Source organism: Rhamphochromis sp. 'chilingali', assembly GCF_963969265.1.
Source record: "Rhamphochromis sp. 'chilingali' genome assembly, chromosome: 14".
Lineage (NCBI taxonomy): Eukaryota > Metazoa > Chordata > Actinopteri > Cichliformes > Cichlidae > Rhamphochromis > Rhamphochromis sp. 'chilingali'.
The window spans coordinates 16,462,422-16,479,632 of NC_137941.1; the positions used below are offsets into that span (position 1 = coordinate 16,462,422).

Sequence of the window (17,211 nt, forward strand, 5' to 3'; positions counted from 1 at the left end):
TAATAAATTTCTTTAATTTGTTAAGTTTACTGATATTTCAGAAAATCTGCCAACATGGGTTTGGGCCTGAATCAGAATGACCCTTTAGAGTGTGACACGTCAATAAGCATAAATCTGTACCAGATGGTTATTTCTGACCATCTGATAAGCAAACATATTTATTATATTTGGATTCCTCACCCATATTTGGGATGCAACACAACGCCTCTGGGGTTTTCAAAGCAGTAGGTGTTATTGGCATCCACGCAGTGTTCGGCTAGTTTCTTGACAAAGCGGCCATCCAGTTCAGACACTTTGAGACAATCCAGGAAGCTGTCCACCCAGTACAGTTTCCTGGCTACCCAGTCAACTGCGAGGCCCTCCCCATGCAGAACTCCATTAACCACCACCTCTCTGTTACTGCCATTGTTATGCATCCTTTCTATCACTCTGCGGCTCACATCAATCCAATAGAGACGCTTGTCGACGCGATCAAAGTCCGTGGCCACCACACTGGTCAGACCCTGCAGAATGAGAGAATAGGCCACCCCATCTGTTGACAGATTCCTCAGGTAGTAGCGGTTGCTGAAGATCAGGTACGGTGAAATGTTGCTGTTCTGACGGCAGCTGCGCCCATCCGGCTCTCTGAGGAAACCTGGAGCACACTTGCACATGTGGGAACCAACTGTGTTTTCACACAGTTGACTGCACACGCTGGGGGTCTCTGTACACTCGTCGACATCGTCGCACGTTTTGCCGTCAGACATGAGGCGGTAGCCAGGACGACAGGTGCATATAAAGCTAGTAGGTGTGTCGGTGCAATTGTGATCGCAGTGGTGAATGGATGGGTCTGTGCACTCATTGATACCTACAGTTAGAGAAGTAAAAGAGCCCAAAAATTAAAGTAATAAAAAAAAACATTTAACCTTTTAACTTGCTATTAATAAACAATTACCAATTACTATATTATAGTGCTAGATCTATAATCAGTTTGCTAAATTAACATTCTTGGATGTATTTGTTTGTTACAGATAAGTGTAACAATTTTGCAAAAGTGGATACAAGAGGAAGAATTTGCATATTTGTCTCTCTGAAGCTATTCATTTGAAAAATCCTATAGATATAGAATCATCATTTCTATATTAAGAAACAGTTGTTTTACTCCAGAACTTCAGCCACTGGATACATTTAGAACTTCTTCAGATCTTCTTTACTCCAAGTAAAACAAAATAACTGCAATGACGCAATTACCCTTTTGCCACCATAACACTTACAACTATGCTTGAACATTTAACTTTCATCCAGTGACTGTCATTCAAACTCAAAGTCAAATCTCATTTACACTCGGCTCATGTTTGCACACCCTGTCCTCAATTTTTATTATTATTATCATTATTATTATTATGGTAACAGGCATACATTAAGAGTCAGATAACTGTGTGTCACACAACCAGGTCCTTTAGAATCACCAACTGACCTGATAAGCAGGTCTTTGGACAGGTTCAGACCAGGCGGCTGATACACTGCTGTGCTTTTAAGCCGTTTGCTAGATTGGCTACCTCGTGTAACTACTCTAACTACACTATCAAGTACTTAAGGTTGGGTTGGTAAGTGTTCTCTGTGTTCTCTTTTAGTTTAGTCTATGATATGGACTCATACAACGCTTTTTTTTTTTATTCAAAGCACTTTTCAATGTACACATTTTTAACACTCACACACATGCAAACCTGGACAGATACATCGTGGGATACTTGGGATACTCTTCCCCAAGGATGCTTCAACATACAGATGCAAGAGGTGAGGACTGAACCACGAACCTTCTGAATAGTCAACAGCCCTCTCTAAATCCAAGCCTAGGTAAGAATTGTGCAACCAGCAAGGAGTGTAAAATGTCTATAAGTGTGGCTGAACAAATAGTATGACTTCTCTATAACTGAACATGTATGATTTCACACTAGTACAATTCAAAAAGGCAAGTCTAGTTTATATAAATATGTTTTCTTGCCTTTCCCAACAGCCAGATTGAAAATGGCTGCCGTCTTGTGTTTTTGAAAGACTAATGAGGTTTATCAAAGGAGATAATCATAAAAGAGTTTACATACCATATTTGGTGCTTGTATGCACCTGTGAACAATTTCCCTGTAATGTTAAATTATCTGAGGCTCTATTGTTTTACAAAGGTAGGAAAGCTTCAGTTGAGTCTGTTGCTGAGCATTCTTCTCAGTGAGGCTCACATCTCATCAGAGCGAGGAAATGCTGTCAAAATACTTTTCACTCACCGCATCCTTTCTCGTCGCTGTTGTCAGAGCAGTCATCACTCCTGTCACACACCTGGCTCAAGGAGATACAGTGACCATTCTCACATTTGAACTCCCCCGGGGGGCAGGTGGGTGCTGGCGTGTGGCACATGTGCTCCAGCTCATCGGACTCATCCCCGCAGTCGTTGTCGCCGTCGCAGACAAAGTCACGTGACACACAGCGGCCGTTCTGGCAGGTGAACTGATGTTGCTGGCAAGGTTGGTACGTGCAGCCCTGCTCATCGCTGCTGTCTCCACAGTCGTTACGACGGTCGCACCTGATTTGAAGAGCAAAGAAAATGAACTCAAATTTCCAGTCAGACTCATCACAGATGATATCCCAGCGTTCCTTCTAACCTGTAAGAGCTGCGTATGCAGAGACCATTATTACAGGTGAACTCGTTGATGCCGCAGGACCTGCGCGTGCAGTTTTGACGCTCATCTAAAGCATCCGCACAGTCCGCATCGCCATCACACACCCAGTCACGGGGAATGCATTTCCTCTGAGGTGGCCTGTTGTTCACACATGTGAACTCTGCACTTGAACACGTTCGATTGGCTGAAAAAGACAAACAAAACAGGCAGGGGCTTTACAAGAAGTTAAATATTGAATGCGGTGACCCAGCGTCAACCTACATATTTTGTGAATCCAAAAACATTCCAAACTGTATTTCAAAACATGCGGCTATGACCACAAATTCTTTATCCGTCTCATGTGATCACTTCACATTGTTTGAAGTGAGTCTCCTACAGCGCTGAAGTCTTTAGCTTCAGGCATCTTATTTTTGGAGCGCATGTCGGTGAAATATAAGAATCTTGATCCACCTTGAGCCAGGAAGCCAAAGAAAGGAGACATGCACAAAGTAGCGAGTGAAGCAGGAGAAATTAGGAATGTCAGCTCCTTGGACTGGAGACCTTCTACAGGACACTTAGATGCTGGCAGCTCACTTCCATTGTCCCTACAAACAACACTCACCCAGTGGTGTGTACCTAAATCAGTATCCCGAATAACAACAGGAAGCAGGAGGGGGCAATCGAGAAGTGGTGGAGAACAAGAGGATGGTCTTCGAGGCGGGATGGGGCGGTAAAGAAGTGAGAAGACGTAGTAAAATAATTAAGCAGAATTACCAACTCGTGGCTTAATACCTCTGCAGTCAATAGGATTTGCTCTTTAACTGAGTCAACGGTGTAGGGACGAGCCTTCCATTTTCATTTTGAGTTATTGTGTAAAGTTATGTTCAATAGCGTGTGTTTTAAAGCATTACATCACACCAGAGTTGACCTTTAACCTCTTGGATATTAAATCTTATTTAATCATTTTATCTTGTTAAACATTTCTGTGAACTTTTGCTCGAGTGGCTGAGTGTGTCCCAAGATTTTTGTGATACTGTAGTTGGGTGAATATAAAGTCAGGTCCAAGATTTGGTTTTTTTAGATCGTGGTGACCTTTGACCTTTGAAAAGCAAATTTTAACTCTAACCACCAATTTTTCCAAATTTGTACCAAGTTGGACATTCTCTCAAGGCACTCGGGCAAGCTCACACTCGTGATCGTGGCAAAATTTAGTCGAGATTTCAGGTTATTATCTCATAATTTTACTCATGGATACCCAGTTGTTTTTTAACTGCTGGACAGCTGCCATAGTTACTAGTGCCAGTCTTCTTCTTCGTGTTCTTTTGGATGCTCCCTTTAGGGGCTGCCATAGTGAATCATCTGCCTCCAGGTGACCCTATCCGATTATTTCTCATTAGCTTATTGGATATAGCAAAGATGACCAACTGTCCTCAATGACCCATGCACGGACCAGCACTTGTATCCATGCTGGTTACAAACACAAAAAAGACAAATAGAAAAAAGAGTGAATGAAAAAGGGGGAAAGGATATAGGACTAAAGGACACATACCACAGTTATGTCTCTGATCTTCATCACTCATATCACCACAATCATTGTCCCCATCACAGATCCAGGACGAGGCAATGCACCGGCCATCATCGCAGCGAAACTGGTCTGTGTTGCAGGTTCGGATCAATGTGGCTGCAGGCACAAATCACACACATTAAAATGTATATAATACACCAACATGAACACAGTGTGGCGACTTTATAACATATGCCAACTCGTTTCTATCCAATGTAAATGTTCACTCCCTGTTTTTTTATTTTTGTAATTGCCAATTATCTCAGGTACTTCCCCCATCTGCTTTTCCACTAATAAAGAAGGCACAATACAACACTGGCAAAGCTTTCAAAATAGTCATGGCAACTCCACATTCCCATGCATGGTGAGCTATCTAAACAAAAGCCAAAGTGAGGCTCTGTAACCCCTGGTGGACAAAAGGAGGGGGAGGTGCTGTTTGTCAGAGGACATTGAGGGGCGTCACCACACAGGAATGCAGCACACAATAGGAGGCCTGACTGACCACATCATCAACAAAGAAATACACCACTGACTTGCAGTCCCCGCTACATCACTCACGGAGCTCTCTCACACAGCACACAGATGCAGATTGGCGGAGAGGCATAAACACACAATAACAGAGCAGCTGATGACGGGGAAGGGGGCAGACACACAAAGCCAAAAGGCCCATTTTGGTGGTGAGAGAGTTTTTTTTGCAACACTCACTACAGGAGAGGGGTTCATCAGAGCCGTCACTGCAGTCAGCCCCTCCATCACAGTACCAGTGGGCGGGGATGCAGCGGCCACTCGAGCAACGGAACTCGCTCTGGGAACATGTGGATTGAGCTACGGAGAGGATGCAGAAAGTCATGAAATCTCTTTTTATTTCTAATATCATTCTGGCTCATAATGAATCTTTTTGAGGATTAATATACAGTATGCTGATTTGTAGAATCTGGGAGCTGAAAAGTAAAGATCATTATGTGACAACCTACTAGAATAATTACTTATTCATATTTTTTAAATTGTTTTCTCACATTGTATTACAGAAAAATGGTTGCAAATAAAAAACTTAAATATCTGAAAAACCAATAAGTGTCTGAAGTAACATTATGATGCCACTTGTACAATTTTGTGTCAAACAGCAAACCTACATAATATTCATTATCTAATTGCAGTACCTGAATTCTCTATCCGCTTCCTAGACCATACAGCATTTTACCTCTTTAGGGTTGTAATAATGTAATACAATATGTCAGATGTTATTAAATCATTACGTTGCCTAGCAACCACCCAGCAACGAACTAAAATGACCCATTTTTAGCACATAAACAACATCTACCTCTCCTATTTTTTATTTCATTCATTCTTTTCCTTTTCTTAATGTGATTAAGTATATCATTTTGCCAACACCACAAACATGCCGATGGAAATGTACTAGTAATAAAAACACAGGAGAATAGCAGAATGAATGAATGAATGAATACATAACATAAAATCCCAATACATCAAATTATAGCTACGTACAATGTAACGCTCCACCTGTCCGGTCCAAGTCCATTTACTTATCCTTACAGAAACTGTGGGCTGGTACCAAAGTTTAAAATAACAATTTGCCTGATGGCACATGCTGACAATTATATTTCTTTAGGTTACTTATACTCACTCTTTTCTTCGTTGTGCCACGGGAAACAAAGGAACGTAATTATAAATGAATAAATGTTTTTTCACTTATTTTTCTTCATAAATTAAATAAATGTTATTAATAACACCCATGTCTTTTCTCCTACTTTGGCAGAGATTTTTAGCAACAGCAACAGTTACCTGATGCAGTTATGCATCAGGAAAAAATAACAACTTGATCCTGATATTGTTGTTGAACTTACCACAGTGTGTAGGACTCTCATCACTCATATCCCCACAGTCGTTGTCTCCATCACACAGATACGAGCGTGGGATGCAAATGTTGGTAGACTGACATTTTGTTTGCTCTGGCTGGCAGGTTCTCTCCGCTGAGATGATCGCAAATGAAAGCACATTTAATGCAAAAACAACTTCCAGTACTTTCCTCTATGTGGCACACTAAGGATACTCACGGCAGTTTCGTTCATCAGAGGTGCCATTGTCGTAGCAGTTGTTGATACCATTGCAAACATAGTCCTTTGCAATACAGCGTCCGTTGTTACAAGCAAACTCTGTGTTTGGGTCACAAGGTCTGAACAGACAGCCCACTTCATCGCTATTGTCCCTGCAGTCATCATAATGGTCGCAGCGGTAGTGGTAGGGCACGCATCGCCCATTGCCACAAGTAAAGACTGTAGGCTCACAAGTGTGGAAGGCTGCCAAACAGAATCGAGATGAGATCAGAGCTCTGGCCAGAAGAGTGAGATTGAAGGAAATGGGGGCTTGTACACTCGACCATTAAAAGCTCATTTTACCTGACAAGGCAATAAAGGATGACAGCAACTGTGGGACTGCATGCAAAGACAAGTATATTGATTCATGTGTTAGTACTGATTTGTGTTATTGCTCAAGACGGTCATTGGAAAAATAATCATAAATATGCAGGAATACACACCAGCGTAGCTGAGGATTGTTTTATGTCCTTGGAAATAAAATTTTAAAGCAGAAAAAGAGCATTTGTTAGAATTAGTAACTTTAAATGATTAAGAGTTGCATTTAACAGAGAGGAGAAGGACCTCAGGAGGGCTCTATAAGGACTGCTGTGAGAGTGAGATTGTTGGTAACCCAATAAAACTCGTGACAAATTTAGGATTACCGTGAACACCTACCACAGACTCTTTCTAACTCGTCACTTCCATCTCCACAATCGTCGTCATTGTCACATTTCCACTGGGCTCGAATACAGCGGCCATTCATGCAGGCAAACTGCCCTGGCTGGCAGCGAGTCCCATTATCAGGGATACAGTGTTTGTTGTCGGCGAGGTACCAGCGGCCCTCTGATGGACACCGACACTCAGCTCCATTAGGTCCTAACGTGACAAAATTGCAGAACAGTTTGTGTTATTCCTTCTCAATTAAGGCACTAGAAGAAAAACATGCTCGAGACAAAGGGGTTTCTTGTACCTGGAGTACAGATGTGGCTGCAACCTCCATTAAACTGCTGGCAGGGACTGTCACACTGCTGCTGCTTTCTGCCAGCTAAAACGTGGATGTCCATTGGTCGAGATGGAAGGTTCTGGATCATAACCCTCTGGTCAGAACCATCGTGTTTGTTGGCTCGGTAGATGCTGCGGGTGTTCCAGTCAGTCCAGTAGATGAACTGGCCAAACATGGTCATAGCAAAAGGGTAGATGGCTGTGCTGACAATAACTTCACGGTTGGAACCAGTAAGAGAGGATCGCTCAATCTTCTGTCTGATGGCAGAGCAAACAGATTATAATGGCAGTTGCTGCAGATTAACAAGACAACAAGATAAAATAAGATTTTTTCAGCTCTTACAAGCTGGCATCTGCCCAATAAAGCCTCTCTTCTTCATAGTCCAGGGTCAGGCCATTGGGCCACACAAGACTACTGTTCACGATCTCTATTCTGAAGTTTCCACCTAAGGTGGCACGCTCAATCTTTGCATGGGTTCCCCAGTCTGTCCAATACATGTATCTGTTGAAAGAGAAAGATTCATTTATAAATGTGCCGTTTAGTCTTACGAACGAAGATAGAGTGCTGTGTAAATCTTACCCCCTGCAGGGATCTAACATGATGGCCCTTGGCCTGGACACATGAGCAATTATAGTTCTTTGGGAGCCATCAACAGACATAGAGCTAATGCTCTGGTTGACATAGTCACTGTAGTAAATTCTTCTGTTTATCCAGTCATAAGCAATGCCATCAGGAGCACCAAGATCTGTCAAACCACAGAGATCACAACGCCATGAGCAACGCATCAACACAACTAAACTTACCAACATGAGTGTAAAACATACCTGAAGCCACCACTACAGGAGCCGAGATGGGAGAGGACAGGCTGATGTAGCTGATCTTGCTTGATCCTGCACCGGAGCTCTGGGTAAAGTAAATCCTTCTGTCCACGATGTCAAAATCCAGTGCCACAGAAGTACGAGGCACATTGACGACAGGGAAGGGCAGCGCATGGTCATCCGGATCGAGTCGCAGACTCCGGACAGTGCTCTCCGTAGTATAGATAAGGTAATCGTCCCTTGACACCACACAGCTTTCTCCATCTGCTCCAAGATTCCCAAAAGCACAGCTGCATTTTTTATTCTGACTGCCTGCATTAGAACCTGGGAGAGCAAAGCAGAAGTGGGCACAGCCTCCATTGGCTTCCAGGCAGGGGTTGTAGTTAAGCGCTTGTGCACTACTGGGCTGGGTTCGCTGGTCAAAGATGGTAATGTCCCTCAGCATATTGATATTGTCTCTAATGACAGCTGGCTGCTCTGTGTTTCCTGGCACTTTGCTTGCTTGGAACACCTTCTTCAGGTTTCTGTCCACCCACAGGATGTTATTCTCAAACACTGTAATCCCGTAAGGAGTTGGGTAGCGGCTGCCATACCTGACTATTTCTGTCTCTCCTCCTTGGGGGCTGACTCGAGCAATCATATCCAGAGAGTCATCGACCCAGTAAACATAACCAGTTTGAAAGTCCAGAGCGAGGCCTCGAGGCGTGATGATCCCTGAAGATACTAAAACCGTGCGATTGGTTCCATCCAAGAGCGCGCGCTCAATTTTTGGGTTCTGACCATAATCAGCCCAAAATAAGTATCTGTTTCTGGGGTCTACAATGATGTGGCGTGGCATGTCCACCTGGGTCTTGAGCAGCACCCTACGGAAAGTTGTGTTCAGGTGGAGCACCTCAACATACGTCTCAGTCAGGAAGGCATTGGTGAAATACAAATTCCCTTAAGAGACAAAACCAGTAAAGTGTGCATTTAATATAGTATCAACTCCAGTCATGTTAAGATAGTTTTGAAAGAAACTGGTCGGTCATGCTTGGTGTAGCAGTATAAGTTACTGGGATGATTGTGTTATCAGTACAACATGGTAACTGGACTAGCATTTATAGTCTTTTTCTAGTCTCGGCTCTTTCACATGTTTTCTGCCGTTCATTTTCTTGAGTGTAACCAGCATTTTGCAGCTTGTTGTAAATCCTGTGTATTTACAATTACTAACCTACCTCCTTGACTGCTCTCGATTAGGTAAGATGTTGTGAAGTTGTTTTTCTTTATCACAGAAGTAACTGTGATATTGTGCATGTTAGTTGTCTTCTGTGGTCTCTCAGGCCTTTTTGTGTTGCTGAGTTGGCCAGTGCATTCACTCTTCAACACTCTGAATCAACTGAATCAACTTCAGATATTATCTCTGCTTCATTTGTCATGAAATAACAAGGCAATGGGCCTCATTTGACCGTGAAGCTACTTGTCAGTCAATTGTCAAAATTATTTTTGAGCCTCTGAAAATAGAAGACTGTGGGTAGAAATGGCCACAATTCCTAAACAGTCATTGCAAAAATTCAGCAAAGCTCCTTGAATTAAAGCTGAAAGTCTGCATTTCAGTGAAGTCTTCACTGTTTTATTTAAAGTCCACTGTGATGGAAACTGAGAGGAAAATAACAGACAGTGTGACTGTCTACAAACTACTACAACTCCATAAGAAGGGACTGTGATCTATTTGTAATGTATTGTACATATATTTATTACGCTCAGATTTAGCCATTCTTATATTTTGCTTGTTTTATGTTATTGTATTTTTAATGCTTTACAGTTATTGTATTTTTTTTCTCTGTTGCTTGTGAAGCTCGCACACAAGAATTTCACTCACATGTACTGTACCAGTGTACCTGCACATGTGATGTGACAATAAAAGTGATGTGATGTGATTTGATTTGATGTGCTAGAAGTTAAATGAATCTCACTGCTGCAGAGTATTGCTTAATGCTAAACAATAAATGACCTCTATAGGAATTAAAGATGCTAAAGCCTAGGTACAGAATACATCCTGTAACACAGATTAGTTTGCTGTAAACCCATCTGCACATTACTTGTGTGGTAAACAAAACATGTGCTTAAATGAATGAACGGCATACCTGCCACCCAGTCGACACCAATGCCTCGTATCCCGTTGCGTCCGATTCCAGATGTCACAATGCTACGTAATCCTGAGCCATCTGGCTTGATTCGTCTGACCCCGTTCTGTATCGCCACAGTGCTGCTGAAGTCACACCAGTAGATGAAACCAGAAGCCATGTGGACATCAATGTGTAAAGCATTACGGCCTGTAAGAGGATAACCCAGTCATTAGAGGTCATTACTGTCTCTTCAGAGGGAATGAATGCAAACAAACAACAACAGATCACTAATTTATTTAGTTGATTACAACAAAGACTAACCCACATTTTAAAAACGTTATTACTAATTTTATTATAACCTGCATAGTTAATTATGTATGCAACAGTATTACAATCTCTGACCTCTTCCAGCTACTGGCACCATGGCCTCAGAGTGGTCTGACCCTTCTAGACTGAAGCCTTTAATAGCAGACAGAGTAGAGATGACGACGTAAGACTGGTAGGGAGAGCAGGTCCTGTTGTCGGCATTAACTTTAAAACCTGTGGCACATGCACAGGTGAACAGACTCTGTGGCCGAGGCAGACAGAGCTGTTCGCACGCTCCCACGTTGTTTGTGCAGCCATTAGATGTACCTGCAGAGGCTGAGAGCGTAAACAGAATCCAGTGAGACTAAAGAGCAACAGCAAAGATAATATAGGCAGTGAACTGAGGCAGATCTGTGTGTTACTCACTCTCTCGAAAATGAACTTTCAGAACTCTGAGTCCAGACACGTTGTCTCGCATCACGACCTTGTTGGCTCCAGTGGACTTGTCCACACGCTCTATCACCTCAAAGTTGCGGTCAGTGTAATAGAGGTAGTTCTGATAGACAGCCACACCCCAGGGGTGCGACAGGCCTGTCACTATGGTGATGCGGTTGCTTCCGTCGGGATCGCCACGTTCAATCTGCGGCATTTTAGGGAAACCAAAACAAATTAGTGCTTTAAATAAATTGCAAATAATTATCAGGATTAAAGCACCTTAGAGAGAGCTAAGTAAAAACCCACCACGCCAGTGCTTGTTACAGCCCAGTATAACTTGTTCTCTCGGATGTCCACAGTAATGAACTCAATGTGATCAAGATTGTTTGTGAACAGGGTGACGGGGTTCAAGCCATCCATGTCTGCAGATGCCACCTTGGCAGGGATGCCACTCTCGGTTCCCTGGTCTGTCCAGTACAGTTTGCTTAAGAACATGACAGACAGTGTCAGCGTCTGCCTTTGCAATTTAATCACAGATGCAATACACATGCATATCACGTTTAAAATTTTTTAAAAGTTCTAGCAAAACAGAGAAGCACACTGTTATCGCTAAATGTATACTGTTTAAATATGAGGCGCAACAATATCAGCATCTACAGCAATAACACACTTTCTAAGCTGAATGAACTATCTTCCATTTGAGAACTCATGCCGATGAAGTCATAGAGCAGAAACTTAATGAGCACATAGTGTCTTCATGCGGGAGTAAAAAATCTTAGAAATATCTTGTGCTTGACTGCACACTGCTGGGGTTTTAGAGTGCAGTGTAGTATTCAGTAACACAAGTTGAGATCTCTCTAGAGGCCGAGCAGATGGCAATGAGGAGGCTGTTAGAGCTCAGTAGCTGTGTGGTTGAGCGATCTGTGCCAGGACTGTGTTAAATAGGGCTTACCCACGTGCTGGGTCCACGGCAATGCCAACAGGACTACCAGCGCCAGTTGGGGAGCCGTTATTCGTGATTAGGGTTTTCCGGTACTGTACCTCCCCTCTCAGCTTTAAGACCTTTGCCAAACACAAAGAGGTGCAATTATTGTGCTGCACAACTGCATTGCAACACTAGTTTTTTTTTTACTGAACATGGCATTATTCGTTTCACCTCAATAGACTGTGTAGCTGGATTGGTGTAGTACAGATTCTCTGTTATCCAGTCCAAGGCCAGCCCAACCGGGGAGCCAAGAATGGCTGCAGGGGCAAACTCTGTCCTGTTAGTGCCATCTGACTTCACCCTGTGGATCTCACCCTGAAGGAGGACAAAGACAGACATATTAACCTCAGCATGAGTCTGTATTATGTCTTCTTAGCAAGTTTATTGGCTTTCTTTTTTTTTTACAATGAACCCTTATGACATGCACAGGATGTCTCTACACAACACTTGAGTTCCTTATTTACTTTTGGGAAAAGGCATAAAGAACTATAAAGCTGTATAGTATTTCTGCACAGTCACTTACTGGGTGCTCCACCCAGTAGATGGTCTGTTCATTGTCATCAAAATCGACATCGTAGCCATTTTGAAGCCCAGCGACAGGAACCATGGCATCATTACTCTTGTCATCCAGGTTCAGGGAAATGCCATAGATGATGCTGTCTCTCACAACGACCAGGAACGGATCCTCAACTAAAGATGGAGTAAAAAAAGCAAAAAACATTAAAAAGACATTAAATGTTTTTTTTCTACAGTATGACAGCAAACCCAAAGCAAAAAAAAAGAAGAATACTTTTAAAATTATTAAACAAATTCCAAGACAGAGCTCAAAAGATTTGCCCCCAGGATGCTTTCAGTGCATGATATCTGGTGCAAATCACACATCCCTAGACATCCCTAAAAAACCCTTATCTATAAAGAGGATTGACTGGTGAAAGCTGGTTGCACAATCTGATTTGCTTTGTCATCACAGATTAAAATCAATGAATGGTTGTAGGGCATTTTCATTCTTGGATAATCGCTGGCCTCAGGGGGAGACTGTGTCCTGTTTGGTTTGAATGGGTTGAAACCTGAGATGAGTTAAGCTGGTGACCTAACTAAGACTCCTTGAACACTGAATTAAAGGTCCCTTGTCTTTTTAAGACCTTGAAAGACACGCATATGATTCTTAATATTTATAACTGGAACAGCAGTTTACAGGAGAATCTAAATGGGAGACTGTTGACAAGTATCTGGATCGTTCAGGTTAGTGTTTTCAAAGATTTATTCTCTTACCAGCATTGAGATAGCTGCAGATAAAGCATGAAAGCGCCATCCTTTCTGCTGTAGCAATAACCACAGCTGATGAAGACCTGAGTATTTCAACATATCTGCTACATCTGATCTGACTTCCTTTTTCATCAAACTGAGTGATGAGTGTTTTCCTCCATGTGGCAGGGCGCATACCTCTGGTGCAGGTGATTTGGTCCGCTGCCAGCATCCAGCCTGAGGGGCAGGCACACGAGTAATACCTCGGTCCCACAGCAGACAGGAGGCAGATATGAGTGCAGGAGCTCCTCAAGCAGTGATTTTCCCCTGCAAGTTGTCAAACAACACATGCACACAGACAGAATCCAAAAAGTCAGGTTCTCTCATCATGTGGCCAACAAAATGGTCAGCATCAGCGGATAAAGATGAAGCAAAGACTAGATCAGGTTCAGTCTATTCATCATACCTGCTGGCTGCCTGGCTGGGTGCACTGCCACCAGACCCATGGGCTGAGGGAGGTTGAACAGCATCACTGTCTGGTTCTCCCCATGCCACTTATGAGCTCGCATCACACGGTTGATGTATCTGTCGGTCCAATACACAAAATCCTCAAAAATGGTAATTGCGTGGGGGTGTTGCAGTACCTTTTCATAGAGAGTAGCAAAAGAAAAAAAAGTGTGTCTCACACATGCTATTCAGAAGAAAACTGATTATTAACATAAACGTTATCATTATAGATGTATCACTAGCATAAAGTCTGCTATCTCATACACTCACCAGGTCACTGGCCAAGACTTGCTTCCTGTTGTTGCCGTTATAATCGCAGAAGTCAATGAAATCCAAGTAGGCATCGGCAAAGTACAACAAATTGTTTGGGTAGTCTATGGTTAGACCATTAGGCCAGTACAGTTTGCTGCTTATGATAACAGTTCTTTGCTTTCCATCCATGCTGGCCCTCTCGATGCGGGGGTTCCTCCCCCAGTCGGTCCAGAACATCAGGTGAGCACTAAAACAAAAAACTCTCTCTTAATATCAACTTCTTTGGTGATGAGAAGCTGTGACCATAAAATACAGATTAAAACACACAGATCCAAATTCTTCTCACCTGTCTCTCGGGTCCAGCACTAGACCTCGGGGGTTGGTTACATTTTCACTCACTAACACAGTTCGGTGGGTGCCGTCCAGTTTAGACACTTCAATTGTCTCCAGGACGTAGTCAGTCCAGTACAAGTTCCTCCCCACCCAGTCCACTGCAAGGCTCTCTGTCACAGTCACTCCACTGTCGAATATCTGTGCATTAGAGACTCATTCTTAGTTAATGTGCTTGACGGTCAAATCTGACTTCATTCAAAGCTGTTTGCAAACTACACTCACCACGACTCTGTCGCTGCCATTTTTGTGAGCACTCCAGATTCTGTCCTGGCTCGTATCAGACCAGTAAACCCGCTCAGTGACTGAGTCAAAATCTAGGGCGACAATGTTGCGTCCATCTCGAACAAGTGACCGGACTACGTTGGGTTGGGTGGTAATGTCATCTTGTACAATTTGATTCCGACTTGCCACCAACAGGAAAGCCTGACGAGAATCTATAAACATGAATCAAAATCCCTGTTATCTATTTTTCAGTTTCCATTCTTGTGCTAATAAGAGGACTTATCAGCTTTTGTGTGCAGACCAAAACCATACAAAAGACGGTTAAATAGCCCCTACTCAAATGACAATCCTTTGGGAAGGAGCTTTTGTCCAAATAAGGTCCTATTGTATTGCAAAGTCTTTCAGCAGGTTATCTGTTGGGAAGAGGAGCTCATGTCAGGCACGCTCCCCATACACAGCCCTTTGTTTGTGATTATGTCCTAATTACACTGGTGATGGGCAGTGAGTGACATACATGTTATTTGCCTTATCCTATGAAATCAGAGCAGCAAAGAGAGACAGGACAGAAGAAAAAGAGTGTCAGTCTTGCAGTCTAGGGTCTAAGCTCCCCTTTTGATGTGCCTCCTTACAAGAAGAAGCACAGTGGAGAAAGTATGTGCTGTATAGGCAAATGACTACAAGGCTGATGATCTGCCTTTTTCCTACTTTTATCCATCATGAGATTATGGATAGTTTTTAAATGAGTTGTATTCAGTGCACAGAAGGTTTGAGCTGTATCCATCCTCACCTGATGCCTTGCAGGTACGCTGGTCTGCTTCAAGAGTGTAACCATCCTGGCAGTGGCAGCGGAAAGAGCCTCTCTCATTAAAGCAGTGCTGGCTACATAGTCCAGGGGGATTACACTCATCAATGTCCTCGCAAGTTTTGGAGTCATTGCTAAGCTGATAACCCACAGGGCATGTGCACTGGGCCCCAAATGGACCTTGGATACATCCATGGGTGCAGCCAGCATTGTTGTCTGAGCAGCTCTCCTGATCTGAGTTAAAAGCAGGGAAAAGACAATTAAGTACTGGGGGAAAAAAAGTCAATTAGGCCTTTAATAAATATGCAGCAATCTAATAATAAATTTTTAAAAAAGCAGTCACTACATTAATTAGGTATCCTCAGAAATATTATTCTGAGCCAGAACTATTTTTATGCCTGTTTGTGGTACATAATGAATAAACATCTATATAACTATTAAAACACTAAATAGAAATGCTGCATCTGTTGAAACATGAATCAAAACTACAACTGCAGAATTTCTAGCAGTGATTGAGAGTTTGCTTGTTCCTACCTGGCAAAGGTTCATCTGAAAGTTGTGAGAAGGGCAAGAAGGGAAAATCACAGATCATTTTCAAGTTAATACAGGACAAATCACATACATGCTTGATTTTAAAATGAGAATACAAAGACAAACCGATGGCATTCAACACAAAATTTCTGTGAATTTAAGGCCCTCCTGCTTATAGACAACAAGAACCAGAAAATTGTCAAATTAAACTAAATCAGCTGAGAGATTGATCCTGTTTCGCCATGTGATGTGAAAATGTAATTGAATTTGGTGAGGCCAGACTCAAAAATAAAACAATTAAGTGCTGATATCCAAAGATTACGGTCTAAGCTGAAGAAAGCAGAGAACAGACTTACTGCAAAGGGGAGACTCGTCAGCACCATTGGGGCAATCAGGAGTGTTGTCACACACTGTGGTGAGGTTTATGCACACACTGTGACCGGGACACTGCCACTGCCAGCTTGGACACCGGAAAGGTGGTGTGGGACAGTCTCTTTCATCACTCATGTCTCTGCAGTCGTTGTCCCCATCGCAAATCCAACTGCGGAGCACGCAGTTTCCGTTATCGCAACGGAACAGCGAGGAAGGGCAGGTGCGAGGTGGGCAGGCGTGGTGCTCATCACTGCCATCCTCGCAGTCTGGATGACCGTCACACTCCCATGAAGATGGGATGCAGCTTCCGTCTGATTGACACTGAAACTCACTCTCGTGGTGGCACATCCCTGGGGGCCTGGTAGCTGAAAAAAATTTAAATACATTAGCAAGCTAAATAATTATGCAGGACTTTGCTAGTATAACCTCTGACCACTGGAAGCATTTAAATACTTACGACAGTTCTGCTCATCTGAACGATCGCTGCAGTCAAAGACTCCATCACATCGGTAGTAGGAGTTGATACACTGGTGACCCCTGGAGCACTTAAACTCATTCATAGTGCAGTTGTATACTGAAAAAAATCCAGCCACATACATTAATGCTGATATTTTATATTTCTGAGCTTAGCTATTATGCATATAGATCAATAAATTAAGAAGCTTGGGAAATGTTTGTTGAATATTAAAGAGGATACTGTAATGCATGAATGACCGAACAAATTAATTAATTCCTTATAGGGAAATGGGCTGTATGAATAAGACACCAGTTCATAACAACTTCTCAAAGTAAGAGACCAGGCTGCAGCAAGTCTACAATTAGGTCTACAGAAGTCAAAGTGATCTAGTGAGCAACTAATATTATTAGTTTTATAACTGCAGGCAAAATGAAATTAAACTGATTTTATCAAACACGCACATGTGCTCTAAACACAATGCTTGGCAC

The 17,211-nt window shown here is 42.7% G+C and overlaps 1 protein-coding gene across 2 annotated transcripts in view; it reads right to left on the bottom strand.

Moving 5' to 3' along the window:
* The window catches only part of lrp2a (low density lipoprotein receptor-related protein 2a), a 54,684-nt gene that overhangs the window by 17,368 nt on the left and 20,105 nt on the right, over window positions 1-17,211 (bottom strand). The window contains exons 24-51 of one of the 2 annotated variants that reach the window (XM_080903725.1): window positions 16,724-16,840; window positions 16,251-16,631; window positions 15,898-15,912; window positions 15,349-15,597; window positions 14,562-14,773; window positions 14,293-14,477; window positions 13,965-14,193; window positions 13,654-13,831; window positions 13,386-13,514; window positions 12,466-12,632; window positions 12,114-12,257; window positions 11,910-12,019; window positions 11,264-11,441; window positions 10,949-11,162; window positions 10,619-10,858; window positions 10,235-10,423; window positions 8,118-9,050; window positions 7,873-8,038; window positions 7,636-7,794; window positions 7,261-7,550; window positions 6,966-7,166; window positions 6,270-6,512; window positions 6,060-6,185; window positions 4,900-5,019; window positions 4,180-4,311; window positions 2,634-2,835; window positions 2,259-2,554; window positions 181-847 (exon numbers count right to left, since the gene is read on the bottom strand). In XM_080903725.1, the coding sequence (XP_080759851.1) occupies window positions 181-847; window positions 2,259-2,554; window positions 2,634-2,835; window positions 4,180-4,311; window positions 4,900-5,019; window positions 6,060-6,185; window positions 6,270-6,512; window positions 6,966-7,166; window positions 7,261-7,550; window positions 7,636-7,794; window positions 7,873-8,038; window positions 8,118-9,050; window positions 10,235-10,423; window positions 10,619-10,858; window positions 10,949-11,162; window positions 11,264-11,441; window positions 11,910-12,019; window positions 12,114-12,257; window positions 12,466-12,632; window positions 13,386-13,514; window positions 13,654-13,831; window positions 13,965-14,193; window positions 14,293-14,477; window positions 14,562-14,773; window positions 15,349-15,597; window positions 15,898-15,912; window positions 16,251-16,631; window positions 16,724-16,840 (6,472 nt within the window). The remainder of the gene's footprint in view (window positions 1-180; window positions 848-2,258; window positions 2,555-2,633; window positions 2,836-4,179; window positions 4,312-4,899; window positions 5,020-6,059; window positions 6,186-6,269; window positions 6,513-6,965; window positions 7,167-7,260; window positions 7,551-7,635; window positions 7,795-7,872; window positions 8,039-8,117; window positions 9,051-10,234; window positions 10,424-10,618; window positions 10,859-10,948; window positions 11,163-11,263; window positions 11,442-11,909; window positions 12,020-12,113; window positions 12,258-12,465; window positions 12,633-13,385; window positions 13,515-13,653; window positions 13,832-13,964; window positions 14,194-14,292; window positions 14,478-14,561; window positions 14,774-15,348; window positions 15,598-15,897; window positions 15,913-16,250; window positions 16,632-16,723; window positions 16,841-17,211) is intronic. The other variant, XM_080903726.1, reaches the window with a different exon arrangement.